General features: G+C 42.8%; 1 protein-coding gene across 3 annotated transcripts in view; it reads left to right on the top strand.

Moving 5' to 3' along the window:
* Nucleotides 1-22,911, top strand: part of LOC136627436 (phospholipid-transporting ATPase IC-like) — a 74,811-nt gene that overhangs the window by 48,993 nt on the left and 2,907 nt on the right. For all 3 annotated transcript variants that reach the window (XM_066602528.1, XM_066602526.1, XM_066602527.1), the window contains exons 17-28: nt 845-1,036; nt 2,880-2,992; nt 5,012-5,176; nt 5,697-5,808; nt 6,306-6,381; nt 8,271-8,385; nt 8,767-9,052; nt 11,874-12,097; nt 13,533-13,616; nt 15,846-16,091; nt 17,877-18,015; nt 22,268-22,398. In XM_066602528.1, coding sequence (XP_066458625.1) covers nt 845-1,036; nt 2,880-2,992; nt 5,012-5,176; nt 5,697-5,808; nt 6,306-6,381; nt 8,271-8,385; nt 8,767-9,052; nt 11,874-12,097; nt 13,533-13,616; nt 15,846-16,091; nt 17,877-18,015; nt 22,268-22,398 — 1,883 coding nt within the window. The remainder of the gene's footprint in view (nt 1-844; nt 1,037-2,879; nt 2,993-5,011; nt 5,177-5,696; nt 5,809-6,305; nt 6,382-8,270; nt 8,386-8,766; nt 9,053-11,873; nt 12,098-13,532; nt 13,617-15,845; nt 16,092-17,876; nt 18,016-22,267; nt 22,399-22,911) is intronic.

Raw genomic sequence — 22,911 nt, 5'->3', positions numbered from 1 at the left:
TTTTAACTCGGGGTGTATGAGAATGCATTTTATGAACTTGATAACCCCTTTCAGATCTACCATTTCACATAGAAGTCACCATGTTTAGGTCACAAACACTACTAGTTACCATCCTAGGATGTAGAGTTTTTATTTCCGACTCCATATAGCTGATTTTCAGTTTGTTAATGCAAATATGGAAATTCTATCATGGTTCATGGACAAGGACTAAGGGCAACCAGGTACTGTCGTACAATCCTTATAGGGACTGTCTCATGAGGATAACCTCTTTGTGAAAAGACGCCAGTGCAGAGATAAACTGATTGTTCTGGGTCTCTCACCCCAAGCGTTTACACCCTAGCATATATTTCCCCTAAATGGGGAAAATTGGCTTCTACCTCAGTTTTTTTTTGCCTTCCTCTGGATGAACATAGGGGGGAGGGGGGTTTAGGCTGAACTGGATGAACATATTCCTTTTTTCGGCCTAACATACTATGCTACATTGAGTAGAGATCCATGTAAAGCATGAATGCGCTGCATCCACCAGGTCAGGATAATGCTGCTCTCTGTTCTCGCAAATAGTGGAGGGTCTACAGTGACGAAACCCTCTCTAAGAAAACTACTTGCCCTAATAGAGTATATAGATAGGGATCTATATCATGAGGTAACCACTTTAAGGTTACAGTTATCCTGTCCGGTTGCTTCCCAAGTCTTGTATGCTCCAAACAATGTATGATCCATAGCAATTCAGCAGATCTAAAAGAAGCGGCCACTTTAATGTATGTACCTACAGGAGAATGACACCTCCACGTAGCAAGATCATAACTAATCCACCTAACCTATGTCTATGTTATATTTACTGTAGGAGGTGAACTGTGCTATGAAGCAGCCTCTCCCGATGAAGGTGCCCTGGTAACAGCTGCTAGAAATTTTGGCTTTGTCTTTCTTTCGAGAACCCAAAGTACGATCACCATCAATGAGCTTGGGAAAGAAGTGACTTATGAACGACTGGCAATCCTTGACTTCAACAGTGATAGAAAACGCATGTCTATCATAGGTAAGACTTACAGGTGACCAGGTCAGGTCAGAACACATTCAGCAGTGGATGTACACTGAATGACCACTTTATTAGAGCCCCCATCTAGTAATGTGTTGGACCTCCTTTGGCCTTCAGAATTGCAGCAATTCATCATGGTGTAGATTCCATCAAATGTTGAAATTGTTCTGCAGGAATATTGTCCCCCTCCATCTAATGCCGCAAATTAGATGGAGAGGGTCAGCAATTCATGCCACTGATGCCAAGTTCTGACCTCCCATCAACACAGTCCAACAAAAATCTGCATTCATATAGCCCATATTTTTGACCACTATAGTCTCACCTCAGATGATAATAATAATAATTTTTATTTATATAGCACCAACATATTCTGCAGTGCTTACAAAATACAGGGAATAGAAACAAAACCAGTTACATGTAGTAATCAATTAACGGAGACAGTAGGGGTGAGGGTCGTGCTCCAACGAGCTTACATACCACAAGTAATGGGGTGATACAGAAGGGAAAGGGGCTGGAGATGTGCATGGTATGGAGAGGTGGAGAGCGTAGGGTTGCTATACACACAGACAATGGTCAGGCCGTAGTGGCTGAATTGGTATGACTGCAGGAGCGGTTGATTACGGCTAGCAGGAACTGCAGTCAGTAGGACAGGGAGCATGTTATCAGGCAGAGTACAGAGGGGTTTGGTTTAGGGGATATGGTATGCCTCCCTGAAGAGGTGCCTTATTAGAGCACACCTGAAGTTGTGTGAGTCCGGGATTACCCAGATAGTTTTGGGTAGCGTATTCCAGAGCACTGGTGCTGCTCTGGAGAAGTCTTGGAGGCGGAAGTGAGAGGTTCAAATTAAAGGGGCACTTAATCTGATTTTGTTAGAAGAGTGGAGGGCGAGGTCTGGGTGGGGGACTGAGATGAGGGATGCAATACAGGGCGGATACAAGATGAATGTTTTTAACCTGCGTATTACTCGCATAATTTTAGCACGCATAATATGTAGTATGCAACAAATACACGTATAACATGCGTATTTACTGCACATTTCATGCACCAGATTATAATGATGCGTATTATGCACCAAAATAAGTCATGCTGCTTTCTTTTTTCATGTGTGTAGGACGCAGGTCTGACTGGGCTTTTAGCACTGCATATTATGCACTGGAAAATATGCGCATAATACGCAACCTAAATGCAGTCCTGTGAGTGAGTCCTTGGCCAGCAATGGTGTTGGAACTGACTGTCAGCTGTTATAGCCAATCTGTGCTAAGGAACAGCATGTTGTGCATTTGGACACATTAGTTGGAGCACCAGTGTTGTATTCAGCTGCAATTTGCTTGACTGTATAGCACCTGTTGATCAGAATGATTTTTACACCCTCCTCTGAACCCTTTCATTGTTGGGTTGTCTCTGACCACAGGATCCCCTTTCATTGCATATTTTCCTTCAATCACACCATTCTCTGTATACTCTCCACACCACCGAACGAGAAAGCCCCACATGGTTGGCGGTGACATCCTGGCACCGGCTAGTCGAGCACCGATGACCCGGCCACGTTGGAAGTCACTCAGATTGCTGGATTTTGCCATCTAATGTGGATTCACACTGAAACTGATCCACAGAAAACTTGTCATGTGATTTTATGCTGCACTCCGGGGTCACGGCTCTAATTTCCATACAGGGAAGCTCGAATCGTAAGAGACACGGGGTTTGCAATAAAGTGGCCAGTCAATGTGTATCCCAAAGGTACTGGGAAAAATATTTTTATGACATGGAGAGAAGAACGCTGCTCAATCATCTATTCTCAACTGCTCTTTTATCCAAAACTAAAAGAAAATTCTCTTCATTTTAGTCCGGGATCCCAACGGAAACATAAAACTTTATTGCAAGGGGGCTGACATGGTCATTTATCATCGTCTACATCCAAACAACCCTATCAAAGAGGAGACTCAGGAGGCGTTAGACGTAAGTTGATGTGAAATAGTAGACCTGGACAATGTTGACCAGGGATGAACCTGTCAGGGAGGTCTGAAGACTCCATTATGAACTGAGGCTCCACCAAGTGCTATTCCTAAATTCAACATCAACTTATGGAGGATGTATTGTTGATGTTATAGGTGGGGTTACCTCTTCATAGGCTGTTGGATATATTGGTTGGAGATTCAGTAGCAGATGGGATGCTTTCACTCGAAGCCATAGTCTAGTTGTCCTGCTCCATTGTACTTGATGGCAGCCATGTTAAAATTGACTCATTCTAGCCTTGCATTATTAATCGATATACTTTTCTCTGCATTATAATAATAATAATCTTTATTTGTATGGTGCCAACATATTCCGCAGCGCTTACAATGACAGGGGGAAATACGGAAAGACAAAAGTACAAAAATTACAGAACCACGGTTACAATAGGAAACAATAGGGGTGAGGGTCCTGCTCCAATGAGCTTACATACTACAAGTAATGGGGTGATACAGAAGGTAAAGGGGCTGGAGATGTGCACAGTATGGCGAGGTGGAGAGCGAGGGATGCTATACACATAGACAATGGTCAGACGTTCAGCCGTGTGACGGCAGGATCTGTATGACTGCAAGGGCAGTTGATGGCGGCTGCAGGGATTGCAGCCAATAGGTCAGGGGACATATTATCAGGCAGCGTACAGAGGGGTTTCTTTAGGGATGTAGTATGCCTCCCTGAAGGGGTATGTTTTTAGAGCACGGCTGAAGTTTTTCAAGTCCTGGATTGCCCGGGTAGCCTTTGGTAGTGCGTTCCAAAGGACTGGTGCTGCTCTGGAGAAGTCTTGGAGGCGGCAATAAGAGGTTCAAATTAGAGGGGCGCGCAGTCCGGTTTCGTTAGCAGAGCGGAGAGCCTGGGCTGGGTGAGGGATTGAGATGAGGGAGGCAATGTAGGGGGCGCTGCGCTGTGGAGGGCTTTATGGATGAAGGTAGTCAATTTAAATTGAATTCTGTATTGAACAGGCAGCCAGTGCAGTGACCGGCACAGGGCAGAGGCGTCCGAGTAGCGGACGGACAGAAAGATGAGCCTGGCTGCCGCATTCAGGATCGATTGGAGAGGGAAGAGTCTGGTGCAGGGGTGGGGGCGATCAGCAAGGAGTTGCAATAATCGAGGCGGGAGTCGATGAGGGCAACAGTGAGTGTTTTTAGCATGTCCACCTTGAGAAAAGGGCAGATTCTTATGATGTTCTTGAGGTGCAGCTGACATGTTCAGGCCAGAGATTGGATGTAGGAGGTAAAGGAGAGATCAACGTTGAATATGACCCCAAGGCAGCGAGCATGCTCTCTGGGAGTTATGGTGGCACCACACACTGAGATGGAGATGTCAGGATGAGGTCGGTTAGTGGAGGGTGGAAATACCAGTAAGTCAGATTTAGAGATGTTTAGTTTTAGGTAGAGAGAGGACATAGTGTTAGGGACAGCGGACAGACAGTCGGTGATGTTTTGAAGAAAAGGTGCAGAGATGTCACGGGAAGAGGTGTATAGCTGGGTGTCGTCAGCGTAGCGGTGGTATTGGAGGCCAAATCTCCTGATGGTTTGCCCAATAGGAGCTGTGTAGATGGAGAAAAGGAGGGGGCCGAGGACCGAGCCCTGAAGGACCCCAACAGCAAGGGGAAGAGAAGGGGAGGTAGAGCCAGCAAAGGAGACGCTGAAGGAGCTGATAGGTCTGATAGGTAGGAGGAGAACCAGGAGAGAGCAGTGTCCTTTAGGCCGATGGAGCGAAGCATACTGAGGAGGAGTTTTTGGTCAACAGTGTCAAATGCTGCAGAGAGGTCAAGGAGGATCAGTAGGGAGTGATCGCCCCTCAATCTGGCTGTCAGGAGGTCGCTTGACACCCTTGTAAGGGCAGTTTCTGTTGAGTGTAGGGGTCGGAAGCCAGACTGAAGGGGGCATTAGAAGTTGTACTGGTATAAATTACTCTCAAAGGTGTTCTACATCATGACATTAGCTTACTGTTGACTTTTGGCATCAGGTATTCGCCAATGAGACTCTAAGGACCCTATGCCTTTGCTACAAGGATATCAGCGAGGCAGACTTTGAAATATGGAATAAAAAGTACCATCAAGCGTGTGTGGCCATAGACAACCGCGATGAAGCTCTGGATAAAGTGTATGAAGAGATAGAGACTGACCTAGTGGTATGTTACTTGTAAAATGCATCAACTTTACCTCTTTGAGCATTTCTCACCCTTCTTAGGCCTTTTTCTGCATCTGCTCTGTTGTGCCCATGTCCACCGGCAGCAGATGCTTTTAATAGACCATGGAGAAGGCCATAAATGTTAGGCTATGGCTACTTCGCTCAATTTTTTTTAACAGATATGGTAGAAAGTGGTCCTAGAAGTTGAGAGTAGAAAATTCATGACTATACGTCTAAATTGGTATGATATTTCCTCGTACCATGTAAAATTTTCTGGGCACCCACAACTTCTCCCACTGATAGCCATTCACGGTTCTGCATTAAGATATTGAGTGATGGCACAACACCTAGTAGCACATGTCTATACTGCGACATTATCTGATCTTCTGTTATTCTACTGCCATGCTATCATCCTAATACCAGTGACTTCTAGAAGTGACCCTCTGATCGTCACTAGAGCTCTATACAAATGTCTACTTGGATTTGTAGTAGTTAATATTGTTTTTCATGTGTTTTTGTAGCTTTTAGGAGCTACAGCTATTGAGGACAAGTTGCAGGATGGCGTACCTCAGACAATCTATACATTAGCTAAAGCAGATATAAAGATCTGGGTCCTGACAGGAGACAAGAAAGGTAAGTGTGCCATAGGAAACCCTAATATGCATACACAAATAAAGCCTTGCTACACATTATCATGCAGTGTAGCCAGAGGCGTAACCTGAAGCTTCTGGGCCTCAATGCAAAATCCTCCTGCCTGAGGAAGCATCTTAAGAGGATCTGAAAGCTTGCAGTAACATCATGCATTTTTGTTAGCAATTATAAGGTATCAGATCTACAAGATTACTTGGTTTCTCATACTGAGAACAATCACTTAATGCAAAATCTGTAACAGGGAGCCCAAATATAATGCTTTATTCATAATACTAGGCTGTCTAAATGGAGAATAGAGGCTTTATGGACCCCCTAAGGCTCGTGGGCCCGGGTGCAACCACATCCTCTGCATCCTTTGTAGTTATGCCCCTGTTAAAAGTCTATTGTACTAATTTCCTTTAGTCAGCAGATGATCTTCTGTTATGGTGAAACCGCTGGAAATGTTAATGCATATCACTTATATATATTATTTATTTCAGAAACTGCTGAAAACATTGGTTTTGCATGTAAGCTCCTAACGGATGACTCTGTAATCACCTATGGAGAAGAAGTCAAGTAAGTGCTGGAGATTATACTCTATATAAGGGACGATACATACACTGAATGATCATTTTATTAGAAACCCCCATCTAATAGTGCATTGGACCTCCATTGGCCTTCAGAAATTTGTGGTGACATAGATTCCACTAGAAGTTAAAATCGTTCTGCAGGAATATCGGCCTCTGCGGACAGGAAGCTTCTTATAGTTGCCACAAATTAGAGGGAGGTGCTGACATGTTCTGACCAGCTGACAGGAAGGGGTCATCGATTCATGCTACTTGCTTCAAATTCTCACCCCCCCCCCCCCCCCCCCATCAGCACGGTGCACCAGAAATTGAGACTCATCTGACCAAGTGATGTTTTTTCACTGGTCAGTTATAAAATGTTTGTGCTCTTTTACACATTGGAGTCTCAACTTTCTCTTAGATACAATGGTGCTGGAACTGTTCATCTGCTGTTACAGCCCATCGGTGCCAAGCAATGACGAGTTATGTGTTCGGATGCGTTAGCTGAAGCACCAGTATTGTATTTGACTGCAAATTTCTTGACTGTACAGTGTCTGTTCATGAGAATGATTCCTAATATTCTCCTCTGATCCCTTTCATCGACTAATTGACTCCATCCACAGGATGAAACTGAAAGGGAGGAGACACAGATTAGATATTAGAGAAAAACTTTCTGACAGTGAGGGTGATCAATGAGTGGAACAGGTTACCACGGGAGGTGGTGAGTTCTCCTTCAATGGAAGTGTTCAAACAAAGGCTGGACAAATATCTGTCTGGGATGATTTAGTAAATCTTGCACTGAGCAGGGGGTTGTACCAGATGACCCTGGAGGTCCCTTCCAACTCCACCATTCTTTGATTCTATCCCCTTTCACTGGATGTTTTTTCTCAATCACACTAGTCTCAGTATACTCTCCAGACCTTTACATGAGAAAACCCTACAAAGTTGGCCATGAAACCTGGCCTTGGCTAGTCTAGCACTGATGATCAGCCTCGTTGGAAATCACTCAGATGGCTGGATTTTCCAATCCAATGTGGTTTCACACAGAAACTGATCCACTGAAAACTTGTCATGTGATTTTATCCTGCACTCTGGAGTCACAGATCAGATTTCCATACAGGGAAGCTCCAATTGTGAAAGAGTCAGAGGCTCTTTAAAGGGACTGATCAGTGTATATTTATATATATTTATAAGTATAAGAAAATCGTGTTAGTCTAATATTAATGGGAGCTGAAAATCTCAGATAATCATACCCCCGTAGAAATTTGTTAAGACAAACTAAAAATTAAAACATTTAAACTTGTGGACTCTGGCGCAACTCTTTCAACCAAGAAGATTGTTAAAACAACAGAATTAACCCAATTCTTCTTAATCGATTTAATTGTAAGCAGCCAGTATTGACGCATTTTGGGGACACATCCCCTTCCTCAGAAATGGCAGGGTGAAGTGCATAAAATATAAGGAACTGAGTTCTTGCTGCACTTTGGAAAGAGGAATAACAGATTATTTCAATTGCTTCAACAATCTTCTTGGTCAAAAGAGTTGCGCCTTGAGTCCATATATTTTAATTTTCTGCAAGTTACATTATTACACCTCGTTATATACTATGTCGAAACGTGGACAGGTAGCACCTTATTTTCCAAAAAAGAGAACATTTTTAAGTTTATACTCCTACCAGAAGTCGCTCCACCCATTTCTCCTTCTCTTTGAACTTAGACAAAACTCCAGTTTTGACAATATAACCACAGTCCCACCTATACAGGGGGGTATCACACAGCATTGAAGCTGCAAGTTAGGGGTGATACAGACATGGCATTGAAAGCCAAGCAGTTCAAGCTACACTGCTATATATAGAGAATATATAATGTGTGACTATATATCCTTTATCTGTTTATCCAGCACCCTAATACAGAAAAGAATTGATCTCCAAAAGTCTAGCATAGACCGTGATGAACTGAATAGGAACAGCGAGTCTAATAAAAAACGGACACTAATCATTACTGGATCCTGGCTGGTAAGTAGACTTGGAGCAGTGTTAGGGTTTCGGTCATAATTCCGTCTCTCTTCTCCATTTTTGGTGCAGAGAAACGGAATTAAAACGGAAATAAACAGATCTGTATTGTTTCCCTCTGATGTCAATGTTTAAGAAAAAAAAAAAATGGAAGGTATAAAGCACCATTGCCCGGACTCCCGTTCCCTCACCCTTGAGTCCCATAAAGCAGTTTAAAAGGCAGAAAGGTGGTAACAGGTTCCCTTTAATGGTGTTGCTTCTTTAATTCTCCAAGGAGGCTCTCTAATCTGTTTGCTTCCTACGCTCATCTTCCCTGTTTTTCCCTGGCACAAGTTTCGATAAATCTTCCCATTTGAGTTCTCTTCTTTGATACTTATAAAACAGAATGAAATCTTACTTGAGAAGAAAAGAAAGAAAAGACACCTGAAGCTGAAACTCCCAAGGACGAACGAACAGAAACAGCAAGACATACGGGAGAAAAGCAAAGCCGACGCCTTAAAGGAAGTAAGACAAAAGAACTTTGTGGACCTGGCCTGTGAGTGCAAATCCATCATCTGCTGTAGAGTCACTCCAAAACAGAAAGCCATGGTGGTTGACTTGGTGAAGAAGTACAAGAAGGCCGTCACGTTGTCCATCGGGGACGGCGCTAATGACGTCAGCATGATAAAAAGTAAGAGCCGTCAACTTGTAAGAGGGTAATGGGAAGGTCATTTATACAAACTATGAAGAGATGTTGATTGTTCTAAATAAGAGTATGTTACTTTAAACAAAATATTTAGTATTGGGTCAGTTGGGAAGGGACATAGTATGGGAGTCTGGCAAGTGTGTAAGATAAAAAATAAGTGAGTGTGCGGCATGGTAGGAGAAAAGAGAGGAAGCTGCTGAGAGTAAAGGGTCTGAGGGTTATAAAACACAACTGTGCATCGAGATTTACCCCCGTGGTGGTGGAATACAAGACTAAAGGCCCATTAAAACGCAAAGATAATCGGTCAAAAGCGATTGTTTTGCATAAACTGCTAATGGACACTAATGTCCATTAGCGGCTTACCACCTTCATTTGCATGTAAATGAGCCTCCCAGAGCTGTAATCAGAGAACAGTAGGTGGTCTGTTCTCTGCATTCAGCTCCTTTGTTCTGCCTTGGGACTGCTAGCTGAATACAATGTAATCAGTGCTCCAGTGGAGAATACAGTACCATGGACAGCAAATACAGCATGCGGTCTGTGTTATCTTCCTTCTCGATGAACGATGGATTTTTTTTTTTATTCTTTATTTCTCGTTTTCAGTTTAAATACAGTTAACATTAGTCATAATCCAGGAATGTTTGCATACTGCTGTAAGGTACATACAAAGCCTTATTCCCGACAGTCGGTTTTGAACAGTAATAGGAAGGAGTTTAACCTCCTTCCCAACTCTAGACATTATTTAGATTTTAAGTGGGTGTATGGTTAAACTCAATACTTAAGACCGTCTAATATTTAGTTTGGAACTTTGGGATTTACAAACCCCGCTTCAAATTCTTATAAACACGAAATATAACTTGAACGATGGATCTTATACTTACCTAAAAATCGTTGTTCAGCCGAAGAGTGAAAGATGGAAGCGTATACACACAACGATTATTGCTTTAACGGCTTTTAAGCGACAATCATTGCATGTAAATGGGCCTTTATGGAATCCTGGTGATTTACTGCAATGAGAGGGTGCTCTGTTGTGTCCACCGCCGGCTTTCCAAGTTGTGTACCAGCGAGCACTATCATCTAGGCTCTGTTGTACTTGTTTTGGTTAATTAAAGCATCTCAAAAAGCTAGGCAACTATGGTCATCCTATATCCCGGTAGTGCACTCCAGCTACTGTTTGTCTGCAGCAGTAGGGCCCATACTCCCTACATGTTGTGAGAGATCCTGGGGGCCGGACTGAGGTCTTCCCAGTAATCCAAAACGGTGTCTGAATCAACATGGAGGCTACCCATCGGACCCTTTCGGGTGACCATTGTACTTTTGCCTTCAAACATGTCCCAGTTCCAGCCATACCAGTTCAGGAGAGGGCCAGGTGTGGAAATAGGTCCTGTTGGTGGCCAAAGTCTCCGTAGAAAGCTAGAATATGGCTCTGGAGCCAATATATTAACTCGCAATAATAACTTTTATTAAACGTTAAACAATTAAACAGTCTGAACCTGTACCTGGGCTGACTAAGTTTGGCGCAACTTAACCAATCCAATGAATTCATGTTGCCAGTGAGTGTCTCCGCAGTCATTATCCATTAATTGGGATCAAGCAGAGCTCTTACCCGGTTTCCAAGGCTACAAAGTCTTCTTTCAAATTTATGGATGTAGACTGGAAGAAGGGAAGGGAACAAGGAAGCCATAGTCGTTGGAGCTATCCTGATGAAGTCCCCTCTATTTGGGCTCCCAGGCTTAAAGGGGATTTCCTAAAAATGTCTTTTATCACATATCCATAGAATAGGTGGGAAAAAAAATGAACAACGGGGATTTAATTGATGAGCCTCCTAACCAATGCCAAGAACATGAATCCAGTGTCCTCGTCACCTTCTCACTGAAGGCTATCTGCACATCACCATCGGCAGTGAGGAAGGGATTGAATTGAGTGGCAGTTGCGCATGTGACGAGAAGAGGGGAACACGGTATTCCCCTTCTCCTGATCAGTTGGGGCCTCAGTGGTGAGACCCACATCAATCAGACTATAGATAGGTGGTAAAGGTCGATTTTGTAAATACCCATTTAATCTCACTGGCCGGACCTCAGACATTTGCTCTCTGCCTTCTTCCATGGACTGGCCCTCTTTCAGGGTCTCTACCACTATTCATGAATATTCAGTCTACGCTGAAGTCTTTGCCATGACTGTGTTCTGCTGCCCTTCACTGTACACTACTCCAGCCCACTCATAATGGGATTGGTATATATGTAGAGGGGTGCCTTCATGTTGTCTGTGAGGAAAACTTGCTGGCCACACAGTTGCCTTGTCATAAATTTCAGTAGACTGTTAGCCAGCAAAGAACTGTGTTTCCAGATCTTTACTTCTTTCTTCACTGCTCATCATGTGGACCCCACAAGTGTGACCTCTGACCAGCTCACTGCATGTCCTACATAGTGTTGGGATGTCTGGAGCCCAATGGTCCTGCAGGGGCAACTCGCACTATAACCCTGTGCGGCCACTTGCTGCACCCACTTCCAGCGCTGCCTGTCTGGCTAATATTTGGACTCATCTTCATATATATCACTTCTGGGACACATGGGTATCTTCATTGACCCTACAGAAGCCTCTGGCCGTACTCTATCTGACCTACATGTGTCACCGCCATTACAATATTTTGTTTAAGCCATTGCACATATACCTTATTTATATTTCACATACATTTTCCGCTCTATTATATGTCAGAAGAGTGCCAATGGATCCCAGCAACCAGTACAGTTTTTGTGCTTCATGATCTCTTTGTACTTCTTTCTACTTTCTTTTTTTTTCTTCCTTGCAGCAGCCCATATAGGAGTCGGTATAAGTGGACAGGAGGGGATGCAGGCCGTGATGTCCAGTGACTACTCTTTTGCCCAGTTCCGATACCTCCAGAGGCTTCTTCTGGTCCATGGTCGCTGGTCGTACATCCGTATGTGCAAGTTTCTAAGTTACTTCTTCTACAAGAACTTTGCCTACACACTTGTGCACTTTTGGTATGCCTTCTTCAATGGATACTCTGGTCAGGTAATGTGGAAAAATGATTTCTACCAACATTTGCGTTAACAGAAATTTCCCACCAAAAATGTATGAAAGCTGGGGGTCCAACCGCTGGGACCCACATGGCCATGAGAACAGTACACTCACAAGTCCGCTAAGTGAAAGGAGCGGTGGTGCACGTGCGAGACCACATTTCCACTGACTGTCTATGGAGATAGCCAAGTGCAACGCTCAGCTATGTCCATTAGTCCCATAAAAGGGAATGAAGTGGTGGTCAGACTGGAGCACCACTGCTCCATTCACCCAGCGGACTTGGTGGTGCCCCGTTCCCATGATCCCTAGATCTCTAGGAGTCCCAGCGATCAAATATTTAGCACCTATCTGGTGGATAGGTGACAAATGTTTTGGAGGGATAACCATTTTAGACATATGTCACAGAGTTGCGGGTTGGCTTTGAAGCAGGCTTAGGAGGGGAGCGGAGACCCCGATACACCCGGCAGTTGCCAGCTGTGTCTGACAGCTGACACCCACCGCAAAGAGCTGTGATCAAAGGTAGCTCCAATCATAGCTGTTTGACAGCGCTGCTAATCTTGAGCATGGCATGTAGAGTGTCAGCTGGAGGGGAAGGTCCTCCCTCTCCGACTCACCATCTTCCCTATATAATGTGTTTGCAATGTGCCGATAGTTGTCATGGTAGCACAGGACTCAGACTTCTTGGCATATCATGTACTTAATCATATTAAGCTTCCCCCCCCCTCCCCGTGTGACCTGTGGCAGGGCTTAAATACTGAAGTATTGTGATCGAACAATCACAATTTCAAGTCCCCTAAGGGAATAAAAAAATATATATATAACTGGTTTATCGCATGGATGCTGCAAGAGCAAAAACATAGAGAGGAAAATGAAACATTTGCATTTTTTCCATTTCACCCCGCTAAACCCCTTAAGGACCAGACACTTTTTAGGGATTTTACCCATGTGGTGCTTTAACTGTCCTATTTTTTCCTTCAGCTACCAAAATTATTTTTGCTGTGTTTTTTTTTCCGTAACATATGAGGCTATTTTTTAAATATCTTTTTCACTGACTTTTTTTCTTTTTTTTAGTATTATTGGGGGTAAAAAGCTACAAAAAAGTGATTTTTTTTTTTAACATTTATATTTATTTTTTCTTAAACTAGTATATCTACGTTAAAATAAAGTAAAGGAATGGGTTCCTCATTTTGTTTTTGGATGTTTTGATATATAATATGACCGTGAGCAATCAGCCTGGTAGGGCTGGATGGGGTTTGACAGAGGGACTCCCTTCTTTTTGTCAGAGTTTGTGATTAGTATTGTACTGTTACCATGATAGTATATGTGGGAGCTAATGACACAGATGTAAGTACTTTTGCCAGAAGGAGTTAAGATTCATATGTAGTTTGCATATTAATTATATGTTATTGCTTATTTTTCTCGTTGTCAGACTGTCTTTGACGATGTGTTCATATCGCTCTACAACCTCTTGTATTCCAGTCTTCCCATAATTGTTATTGGACTGAAAGACCAGGTAAGTAATAGGGATTACATGATGCTGAGTAGACATGACAGAAGATATTATCAGGGGGGTCCCATTGCTGATACGACCCCTAACAATCACTAGAATTCATTGTCCTTTGTCATTCATTGTCAACCTCTGCAGCCATTATTGCTACAGGGTATATCACTCCAAAGCATTTGCAGAACAGATGGGGGTCTCAGCACTGTCGTTAACATCTTCCCAACATATGCCGTACATGTACAGCAGATATCAAATCTTATTGTATAAGAGCATGATATATACGCAGCTCGTGTCGGCTGTCTTTGACAACTGACACACAGCCGTAACAGCGGAGATCTGATATAACTACAATCCCCTCTGGTAACCCTACAGATGCCACTGTTAGTTCTAACTGCAGTATTTAAAAAGGCACAACAGAGGAAGGGAGCTTACTTTGTCATTCAAACAGCCCCCAACAGAACAGGATCATGGGTTGCTGTTCAGTTAACATGGATTTCTGCGGCCTTGTGAAGGCCCCAGGGCCTGCCATGGATTTCTGCCTATTAAGCCCTGCCTATGGCTGGGCTTAATAGAATGCCTGGGAAACTAGGATATACTGCAATAGTTAAATACTGCAGTATGTTTTATGATCAGACGATTTCCCTAGGGTGACTGAAAAAAAATAAAAGTAATATTTAAAAAGATTTAAATATTAGTACATTTACATTTTTCCAGTCCTCACATAAAAAGTATTGCTGCATCCATAAGAGTCCAACCTATTAAAATATTACATTATTTGTCCTGCACAGTGAACGCCATCCAAAAATATACTCAATGGCAGAATTGCCCTATTTTTGGCTAACTTGTCTGCAAGAAAAAAATGAAATAAAAAGTAAACAAAAAGTCATATGCACTCCAAAATGATACCAACTACAAGTCGCCCCATAAGAAGCTAGCCCTCTCGCAGCTGCACACAAAAAGCTATTTTTTTTAGTTTTTTTTTTGTTGCTAGTACAGCATAAAAAAATATAAATTGGGTATTGCTGTCATCATACTGACCCACGGAATAAAGATAACATGTCATTTTTACTGTACCATGTATGTATAAAAACAATCCACCCACCCCCAAGAAAGGCGCTACTTTTATTTTTCATTTTGCCCAACTTAGAAATTTCAAAAGGTTTCCAATACATTATATAATACATTAAATGGCACCACTGAAAAATACAACTTCTCCCACAAAAAAATAAACTATTGTGAGTGTAAGTGGACATATGTATTATGTCCCCTAGACCAGGCAAGAAATGGCACTCTGCTAGTATAAGCAGCAACTAAATAGTTAACATGTTTAATATTATATGCTTGTATGTTCAAGGTTCTATTTACCCCCACACTTCGTTCTCATGGGAAAACTCCTAATTTGATATCTCTGCCTTCTCCTGAGAGCACTTTCGCTCCTCCCATTGATAAGAAGGCAAATCTCCACCTGCCGTTGCCTTCTTTGTGTTAGCAATCAGTGTATAAGTTTCATTTTCTGTGTTGCACCTTTATTTCTTAGAAATCACGTGTCTAACTAGTAACACGTCAGTAACCTACACCTCAAGGCGTTAACATATGTTAATCATTAGAGTTATAACCTTTCCTGAATACTTATGACTTTTAAGGGTGTGTATTTCTGCTGTTATGTCACTTTGTGTATATACGCAACCTGGAGCTATTAATATATAGTGAATCACTTTGATACCACACAAGATGGTGGTCTCTTTCTTTGTTTCTCTTCGAGCTCATTTAAACATATTATATTACGAATTTGGAATTGAACAATGAGAGGGTGATGAACTTATTAGTGCAGTGCCGGCACCATCATATAGCAATATCACTGCAAGAATAAAAAAGTTATGATTTTTTTGAAAGTGAGGAGAAAATGAAGATAAAAAAACAGCAAGGGCTGCAGCGGGAAGGGGTTAACAGCTCCCATTGAGTAGAGTAGTAGTGGTATAAATTCTTATGCACTGAGCTCCCTCTAGTGGTAGCTGTAGACAGTCAGCACTTTATAATTTACTGCATGTAGGAAAGCAGGGTCATTTGGAACTGCATGTGTGAAAATCAATGCGCCAGTCCCTAAAATGTTGAGTTATGAAGTTATGGGCAATTAACTTTAGTTGTTATGTTTTTATTTTGAGGGAGGTGGATTATTTTTAACGTTTTAGACCTATTTTCATGTATATGTATTGATTGTATTTCTACTTTACAAACCAGGATGTCAATGACCGGCTCAGCATGCAGTGTCCAAGTCTCTACATCCCGGGACAAAAAGGTCAATTGTTCAACTACACCAAGTTCTTCCTAAGTATCTTCCACGGCACCGTGTCGTCCCTCATCATTTTCTTCATACCTTACGGAGCTTTCTGGCAAATGGCGACGGAACAGGGAAAAGTAAATTCAGACTATCAGACATTTGCTTTTACTACATCAACTGCTCTTGTTGTTATCGTCAACTTCCAGGTAAGTCGGTACAATAGTTTAGATTTTGGCAGTAAGTAGTAATATGCTGTAATATGTCATATATGGTGTAAATACAGTTATTAGGAGTCGGGAAAAAGCAAAAAGACCTGACAGTTCTTCAGTGATAAGTAGCACCACATAGAGCAGGCACTGCTTATCTCTGCCTGATCAAGGAAGTTCCTTCTGCTGTGCCAACTGACAGACATGTACAATAGTGTTCCCTCTCCTTATCACAGGTGTTTTAACAGTTGCAGAATTTATTATACTGTTATGTGTCGTTGCTTCTGCACCGTATCCTAATACATAGAACCTCATAATACATTCCTTTCACTGCTGTGATAATATACAGCTTACCTGCCACAGAACATCATAAAACACACCTCGGTTGCTGCATAACATCATAATATACACCTCGGCTGCTGCAGAGCATCATAATACACACCTCAGCTGCTGCAGAACATCATAATATACAGCTCATCTGATGTAGAGCATCATAATATAGACCTCAGCTGCTGCAGAGCATCATAATACACACCTCAGCTGATGCAGAACATCATAATATACACCTCAGCTGCTGCAGAGCATCATAATACACACCTCAGCTGCTCCAGAACATCATAATACACACCTCAGCTGCAGGACATCATAATACACACCTCAGCTGCGTCAGAGCATCATAATATACAGCTCAGCTGCTGCAGAACCTCATAATACACACCTCAGCTGCTGCAGAACATCATAATACATACCTCAGCTGCTGCAGAACATCATAATATACAGCTTACCCGGTGCAGAACATCATAACACACACCTCAGCTGCTGCTGCAGAAGATCATAATACACACCTCAGCTGCGGCAGAACATCATAATACATACCTCAGCTGCTGCATAACATCATAATATACACTTCAGCTGCTGCAGAACCTCCTAATACAGACCTTAGATGCAGATCCTCATAAATATACACTTAAATTGCTGTAGAACACACAGTTAAGCTGCTGAAGCACTTTATAGTGTACACCTCAGCTGCTGCAGAACCTTCAAAATATAAATCTCTGCTCCTACAGAACCTCTCAGTGAGCTAATGGTTAAATATATTTGACCTTTGACCTTATCTAGCTATGAAGGGATTAGTTGTAAAATCTATGGTGGTCTAGGGCTGTGATTTGGCTCACTGTTAAATATCTGGTAGTCTAAAGCTATGAATGAGCTAGTAGTTAAACCCATGGTGGTTTTAGAGCTGTGAATTGGCTAACTTTTAAACTCCTAGTGTTCTAGAGCTGTGAAGGACCTAATAATGAAATCCTTGGGTGTCCAGAGTTGTGAATTGATTAATTGTCAAATCCATGGTGGTCTAGAGCTGTAATTCAGCTAATGGCCCTGGTGGTCTTGAGCTGTGAATGAGCTAATGGCCCTGGTGGTCTAGAGCTGTGAATGTGTTAATGGCCCTGGTGGTCTAGAGCTGTGAATGAGCTAATAGCCCTGGTGGTCTAGAGTTGTAATAGATTTAATTGTAAAATCCTTAGAGATTAAGCACCTGGTGTGCTGTGGTTATTCTCTTTTTCTGAACAATCACGTTCTCAAAGTTCAGCTTCCACTTCCTGCTGGCTGTCCCTGTCTTACCAGTAAATCATTAAATGCGTACTGCACAAAAGGCAAAAAATACTTTAGAGAATCCAAAATATACTAAAAAAAATGAGCATTTCTATCGATAGCACTTACACCATTATGTCTGCTATATTATTATTGCTTGCTGACTTTATGCATTCCTGTGATTACATGCAGGCGGGGCTCATCATGACATACTGGACCTTTTTATTCACTTTTTCTGTGTTTGGAACAATCATAATTTACTTTGCAATCACATATGACCTACACTCCAGCGGCCTGCACATTCTGCTTCCCTCCGTATTAACCATGACAGGTATGTATACATAGACTGAAATAAAAGTGGAAGTCATGACTAGTTGGGGTCAAGGGTGGCTCTTGTTCCGACGGAATAGTGCTATTGCAGCGTCCAAGAAGCGGGTCCACAGCCGAGAAGATGAAGGGGTAGATAAAGGCCTCCTCCATCTTGGGGTCCTCCTAACACGAGGCACGCTTTCTCCTACTCATTAAAAGTTCTTTTCTATCTCAGACTCAACTGGACTGTCCTCACTAAGGCCTAACACCCACAGAAAGATTTGCACCGCGGTTCCTGTTAGTTCTGGGCCACTACACTATCTTTGTGTTTCTTTGAACCTACGATCCCAGTGCTGCGAGGCAACAGTGCTAAGCACTGATCAACCATGCTTCTTCTTCCTTCTCCAGCGGAGAAGAAGGAGGAGAAGCAGAAGATGTTCTTCTCTTTCTCTTGGTTCTTCTTCTCTTCTTCTGAAAGAAGAAGAAGCTTGGTGGTTAGCACTGTTGCCTTGCAGTGCTGGGGTCCTAGGTTCAAATCTGACTATGGACAACATCTTCATGGAGGTGGTATGTTCTCCCCATGTTTGTATTTCTCCTTCTTCTTACTAAATGTATGTGCTATATAAGGTATTAATATTATTATTATGAAAAAAACCCACACAAAAACAAGGATTACAAACAAATTCCATGCAGATGTTGTCCAGGTCAGATTTGAACCTAGGACCCCAGAACTGCAATGGAACAGGGTACTGTTGTATCTTGTCTACACAGGATCAGTAGTAGCTATGTGGGGCGGGGTTGCGTGCTGGGGCGGAACGCTAACATGGCATGATGTCGTTCTCCGCAACCTGTGTGAGCTGCTGCGGATGCTCCCCTGTCAGTGAGCCAGGAGCGATGCAGCCAATCTACATGTGGCGGTGGTCCCCTGTCAGTGAGCCAGGCCAACCCATGTCTCCATCCCTAGTTCCGGTGGAGACAAGATACAATACTACCCTGCAACAGTGCTAACCAATGAACTTCCTCTTTCTACTCTTCTTCCTCCTTCTCCTCTTTTTCAGCTTCTTCCTCTTCCCTGTTACTTGCAGTACTGAGGTCCTAGGTTCAAATCTGGCCAAGGACAACATCTGCATGGACGTTTGTCTGGGTTTCTACAAACATTCATACAAACTGCATACAGATGTTGTCTTTGGTCAGATTTGAACCTAGGACCCCAGTACTGCAAGGCAACAGAGCCAATCACTGAGTGGAGGAGTTTTATGGCTCTTAGACAGTTTTATATAGCAGTTTTAGGGGGTATTGATGAAGTTCCTGTTCAGTTCGAACTAATTTGGACCAAACAGAATTTTTTGCCAAGGTTCAGCATGCCATCCGAACTAAACTTTTCAGAAGTTCGCTCAACACTACCAGGGATGCTGGGACCTGAAGTGATCAACTGTTTGTCCTGGGTCCTGCATTCTGAAAGGGGCTGTGTCTGATGACACAACCTTTTTAAAGGGATTTTCTAGAATTAAAGCATTGATGACCTATCCTCAGGATTCAGGCCAACACTCAGCACCCTTACTGATCAGCAAATGGGAATGAGCCTGCAGTACCATTCCAGCCTACTGCAGGCTTATTCGCTGCAGCAGCCTGGAGTTGTGTATTTCACAAAAAACAGCTGATTGCTGGGGATTCTAGATGTTGGACTCCTACTAATCTAATACTGATGACCTATGCTGAGGAAAAGATTTAGTCCTGGAAAACCCCTTTAGCCATTGTTGATTCGGCATCAGCAACCCTTGCATCGCACAGTCCAGTCTGCCATACCAGGAGACTATTACAAAAGCACAGCTCAATATACACTGAATGATTACTGCATTAGGAACATCCACTCAATATTGTGTTGGTCCACATTTTGGGGTGATCATGGCTTGCAGACATTGAGGAACAGATTCCACAAGGTTGCAAATGTCTTTCATACTCAACTCACCGCATGCCCGCTGCAGCAGCTGCGTCAGTGGGTGCATATTTTGAAGGTAAGTGGGAAAAGATCTCACAACCCTTTCCATAATAGCACAAACATGTTCAGTTACAGTCTTCTATGCTTGGAGACCAAGACAGAGTGGAGAATTCATTGTTGTGTTCCTCCAAGCACTCTCTCCGAGCTCGATGACACAGAGCATTGTCCTGTTAAAAGATGGCACTGTGGTCAAGGAAGACCTCCTGAATGTATAGGTGCAGATGGTGAGCTATCAGGTCCCTGTAGTGTTCACCTTTCAAGGATTGTAATATGATGACCAATGGTTCTAGGCTATGCTAGTCCATGACACTGCCACTACTGGACCCCAATGATGCATCCATGGGATAGAGCTTAATGGTTTGTACACCACATGCAGACCCATCAGTATGTTTAAGCAGGAAACGGGACTCCCTACTCCAGATGACTTCCTGCCATATGTCTAAGGTCCACTGATGTCTTTACATGTGAGACGCTATTGACGATGACACTGGGTAATCAGGGGCACCCTTGACGTCTTTGGAAATTGAACCCCAGTTGGTGTAAGGTGGACCGCATGGTCATTGTGAAAGTTTGATTAACTTCTCCGCTGTTGTACTGCTGGGTCAGTTGATACACTATGGCATGTCATTGTTGAGTATCAACCTCACATGCCCTGCCACTGTGTGATCTTCTGTTAGATGTTTGCCCATTGTACCACCAGTCTTGGTATACTCTTGATACTGTGGTTGGGAAACAGCCAAATGTAGAACATTATAGATGGCCAAAAAATGCTCTTTCATTCTGTCCAAACATGCATCATTAATAGCGCTAATTGCCAGGCTGCACCTGCACTTGCGTATTCAGCCCAGCAATTGTCGTGAGAACACAAGCACCAGCGGCCGCTGCTAGTGCTCATGTAATGGCAACCTGAGGAGTTTGTCTCATCTTGACAAGCCTTTTTCAGCTGTTGTCGGCCACACAATCAGTATATTGCCACAGGTCCGGCATCTTCAACTCCCGCAGAACAGCTGATTTCACGGGGGAATTTGCAGATGGCTATATCAGGTAAAGACGAGTGATGTAATGGTCATGGGAAGCAAGAAGAAGAATTCCAGTTTAGGCAAAAAAATAGTTCGTTGTGCATGTCATGCTTGCTGCCAGGGGATAAAAATCTGTCCTGGTCATGTTATGGTATGAACAAACTCGGAAACATCTGGTAACCCTCCAATGAATGAAAATATTCTTGGCAAACAGATGAAGATAGATTCCTTTATTATGCAAAACGCTAGCAAAGAATGTAAAACACCAGCACAGAAACCTGTTTCGAGGTGAAAGGGCTCTTCATCAGTCAAGCTGGGATACAAGCAGCATATCCTGCCGCTATTGCATGGCTTAATTATGCAGAATATTATGAATTATGGCACCAATTACAGCACATGAACCTGCTGTAATTCATAGGAGTATGCTGGCCATGTGACGGACACACGTGTACATAGCTCGTTACAAGATCCAACTCTGATAACTGCCCTGTAACGAGCCATGCACCTATATCCATTACCTGACCAGGACAGATATTTATCCCTAGAAGTAAATCATGAAGATACAGTCTCACAATGCATAAAAGCACATTAGGCCGAAACCCCACTGAAACGCAACAGTTTATAGAGTTTGCCAGCAAAACCTCACCATTGTCTCCCATAGGGCTACCCTAAGGGCTCATGTCCACAGTCAGGTCGGATTCCGCATGCGAAATCCCCCAGCGGAATCCCACCCCACCGTCAGCATGTACCAGTCATCTTCTTTCTATTTCTGTGCTGCGGATGGTCCGCACAGCTCGCCGTCAGACTTGCGCAGAACAGATTATTATTTTTTTTAATCTCCTGCTTTTCCCATGGAATCCGCGGCCTGTCCGCAATGTCAATAGCGGAAGTGCCGCAGATTGGACGGCTTCCATTGACTTCAATTAAAGCTGTCCGTGCGGGAACTGCAGCAAAATGGAGCATGTTGCATTTTTTTTATCGGCGAGCGGACACTGCAGTTGGTTTCGGCTCGTGGACATGAAGAATCGTTTTACCATAGCATGCTATAGAGGAACGCCCGCTCCGGATTCCGCAGCAAAAATCCGTTTGTGGGCATTGGTCCTAAAGTTTACTAATTCAGTCAATTAATTACCCCAGATCTGTTGGGCTTTGAGGGATTTAGATCAAAAAGAGGGCAATCGCTCCATAGTGCAGAATTCTTGGTGGTCTGAAATCTAGAGGGACTTGCTAACCAATTATCTCTTATCCCAATCCAGGAACTATTACTACCGCATTACGGCAACCCTACGTCTGGCTACTAATCATCCTCACAACCGCTATCTGTCTGCTGCCGTATTTGGCACTGGTATTTTTTATGAAGACCGTTTGGCCATCTGACGTTGACAAAGTAAGTACCCGGACTTGGGGATTCTATGAAAAATGTTATTATATTGTATTATGTTACACTCATGTAAGAATTGTAAAAAGAAGATCCAGAAGAATCTGAATGAAACCTCAATTAAGTATTTTTATATTTTACGTTTTTAGATTAGTTTTTGCTTTGATGAACCGTAGTTTTAACTTTACCAGCATTTGTTCTCCATTATACACATTTTTTTCTGCTTACTATAGATATTATCTTCGGAAAACATTGAGTCATATTTTAAATATATTGCATTATTTATCTTATACTGAACCTGAATTATATCATGTATTATAATCCAGAGCTGTACTCACTACTCTGCTGGTGGAGTCACTGTGTACATACATTACTTATCCTGTACTGATCCTGAGTTACATCCTGTATTATACTCCAGAGCTGCAGTCACTATTCCGCTGGTGGAGTCACTGTGTACATACATTACTTATCCTGTACTGATCCTGAGTTACATCCTGTATTATACTCCAGAGCTGCACTCAC

Source organism: Eleutherodactylus coqui, chromosome 5 (genome assembly GCF_035609145.1).
Source record: "Eleutherodactylus coqui strain aEleCoq1 chromosome 5, aEleCoq1.hap1, whole genome shotgun sequence".
NCBI classification, from domain to species: domain Eukaryota; kingdom Metazoa; phylum Chordata; class Amphibia; order Anura; family Eleutherodactylidae; genus Eleutherodactylus; species Eleutherodactylus coqui.
The sequence above is the reverse complement of the archived record's forward strand: the minus strand, read 5'-3'. Positions and strand labels throughout refer to the sequence as shown.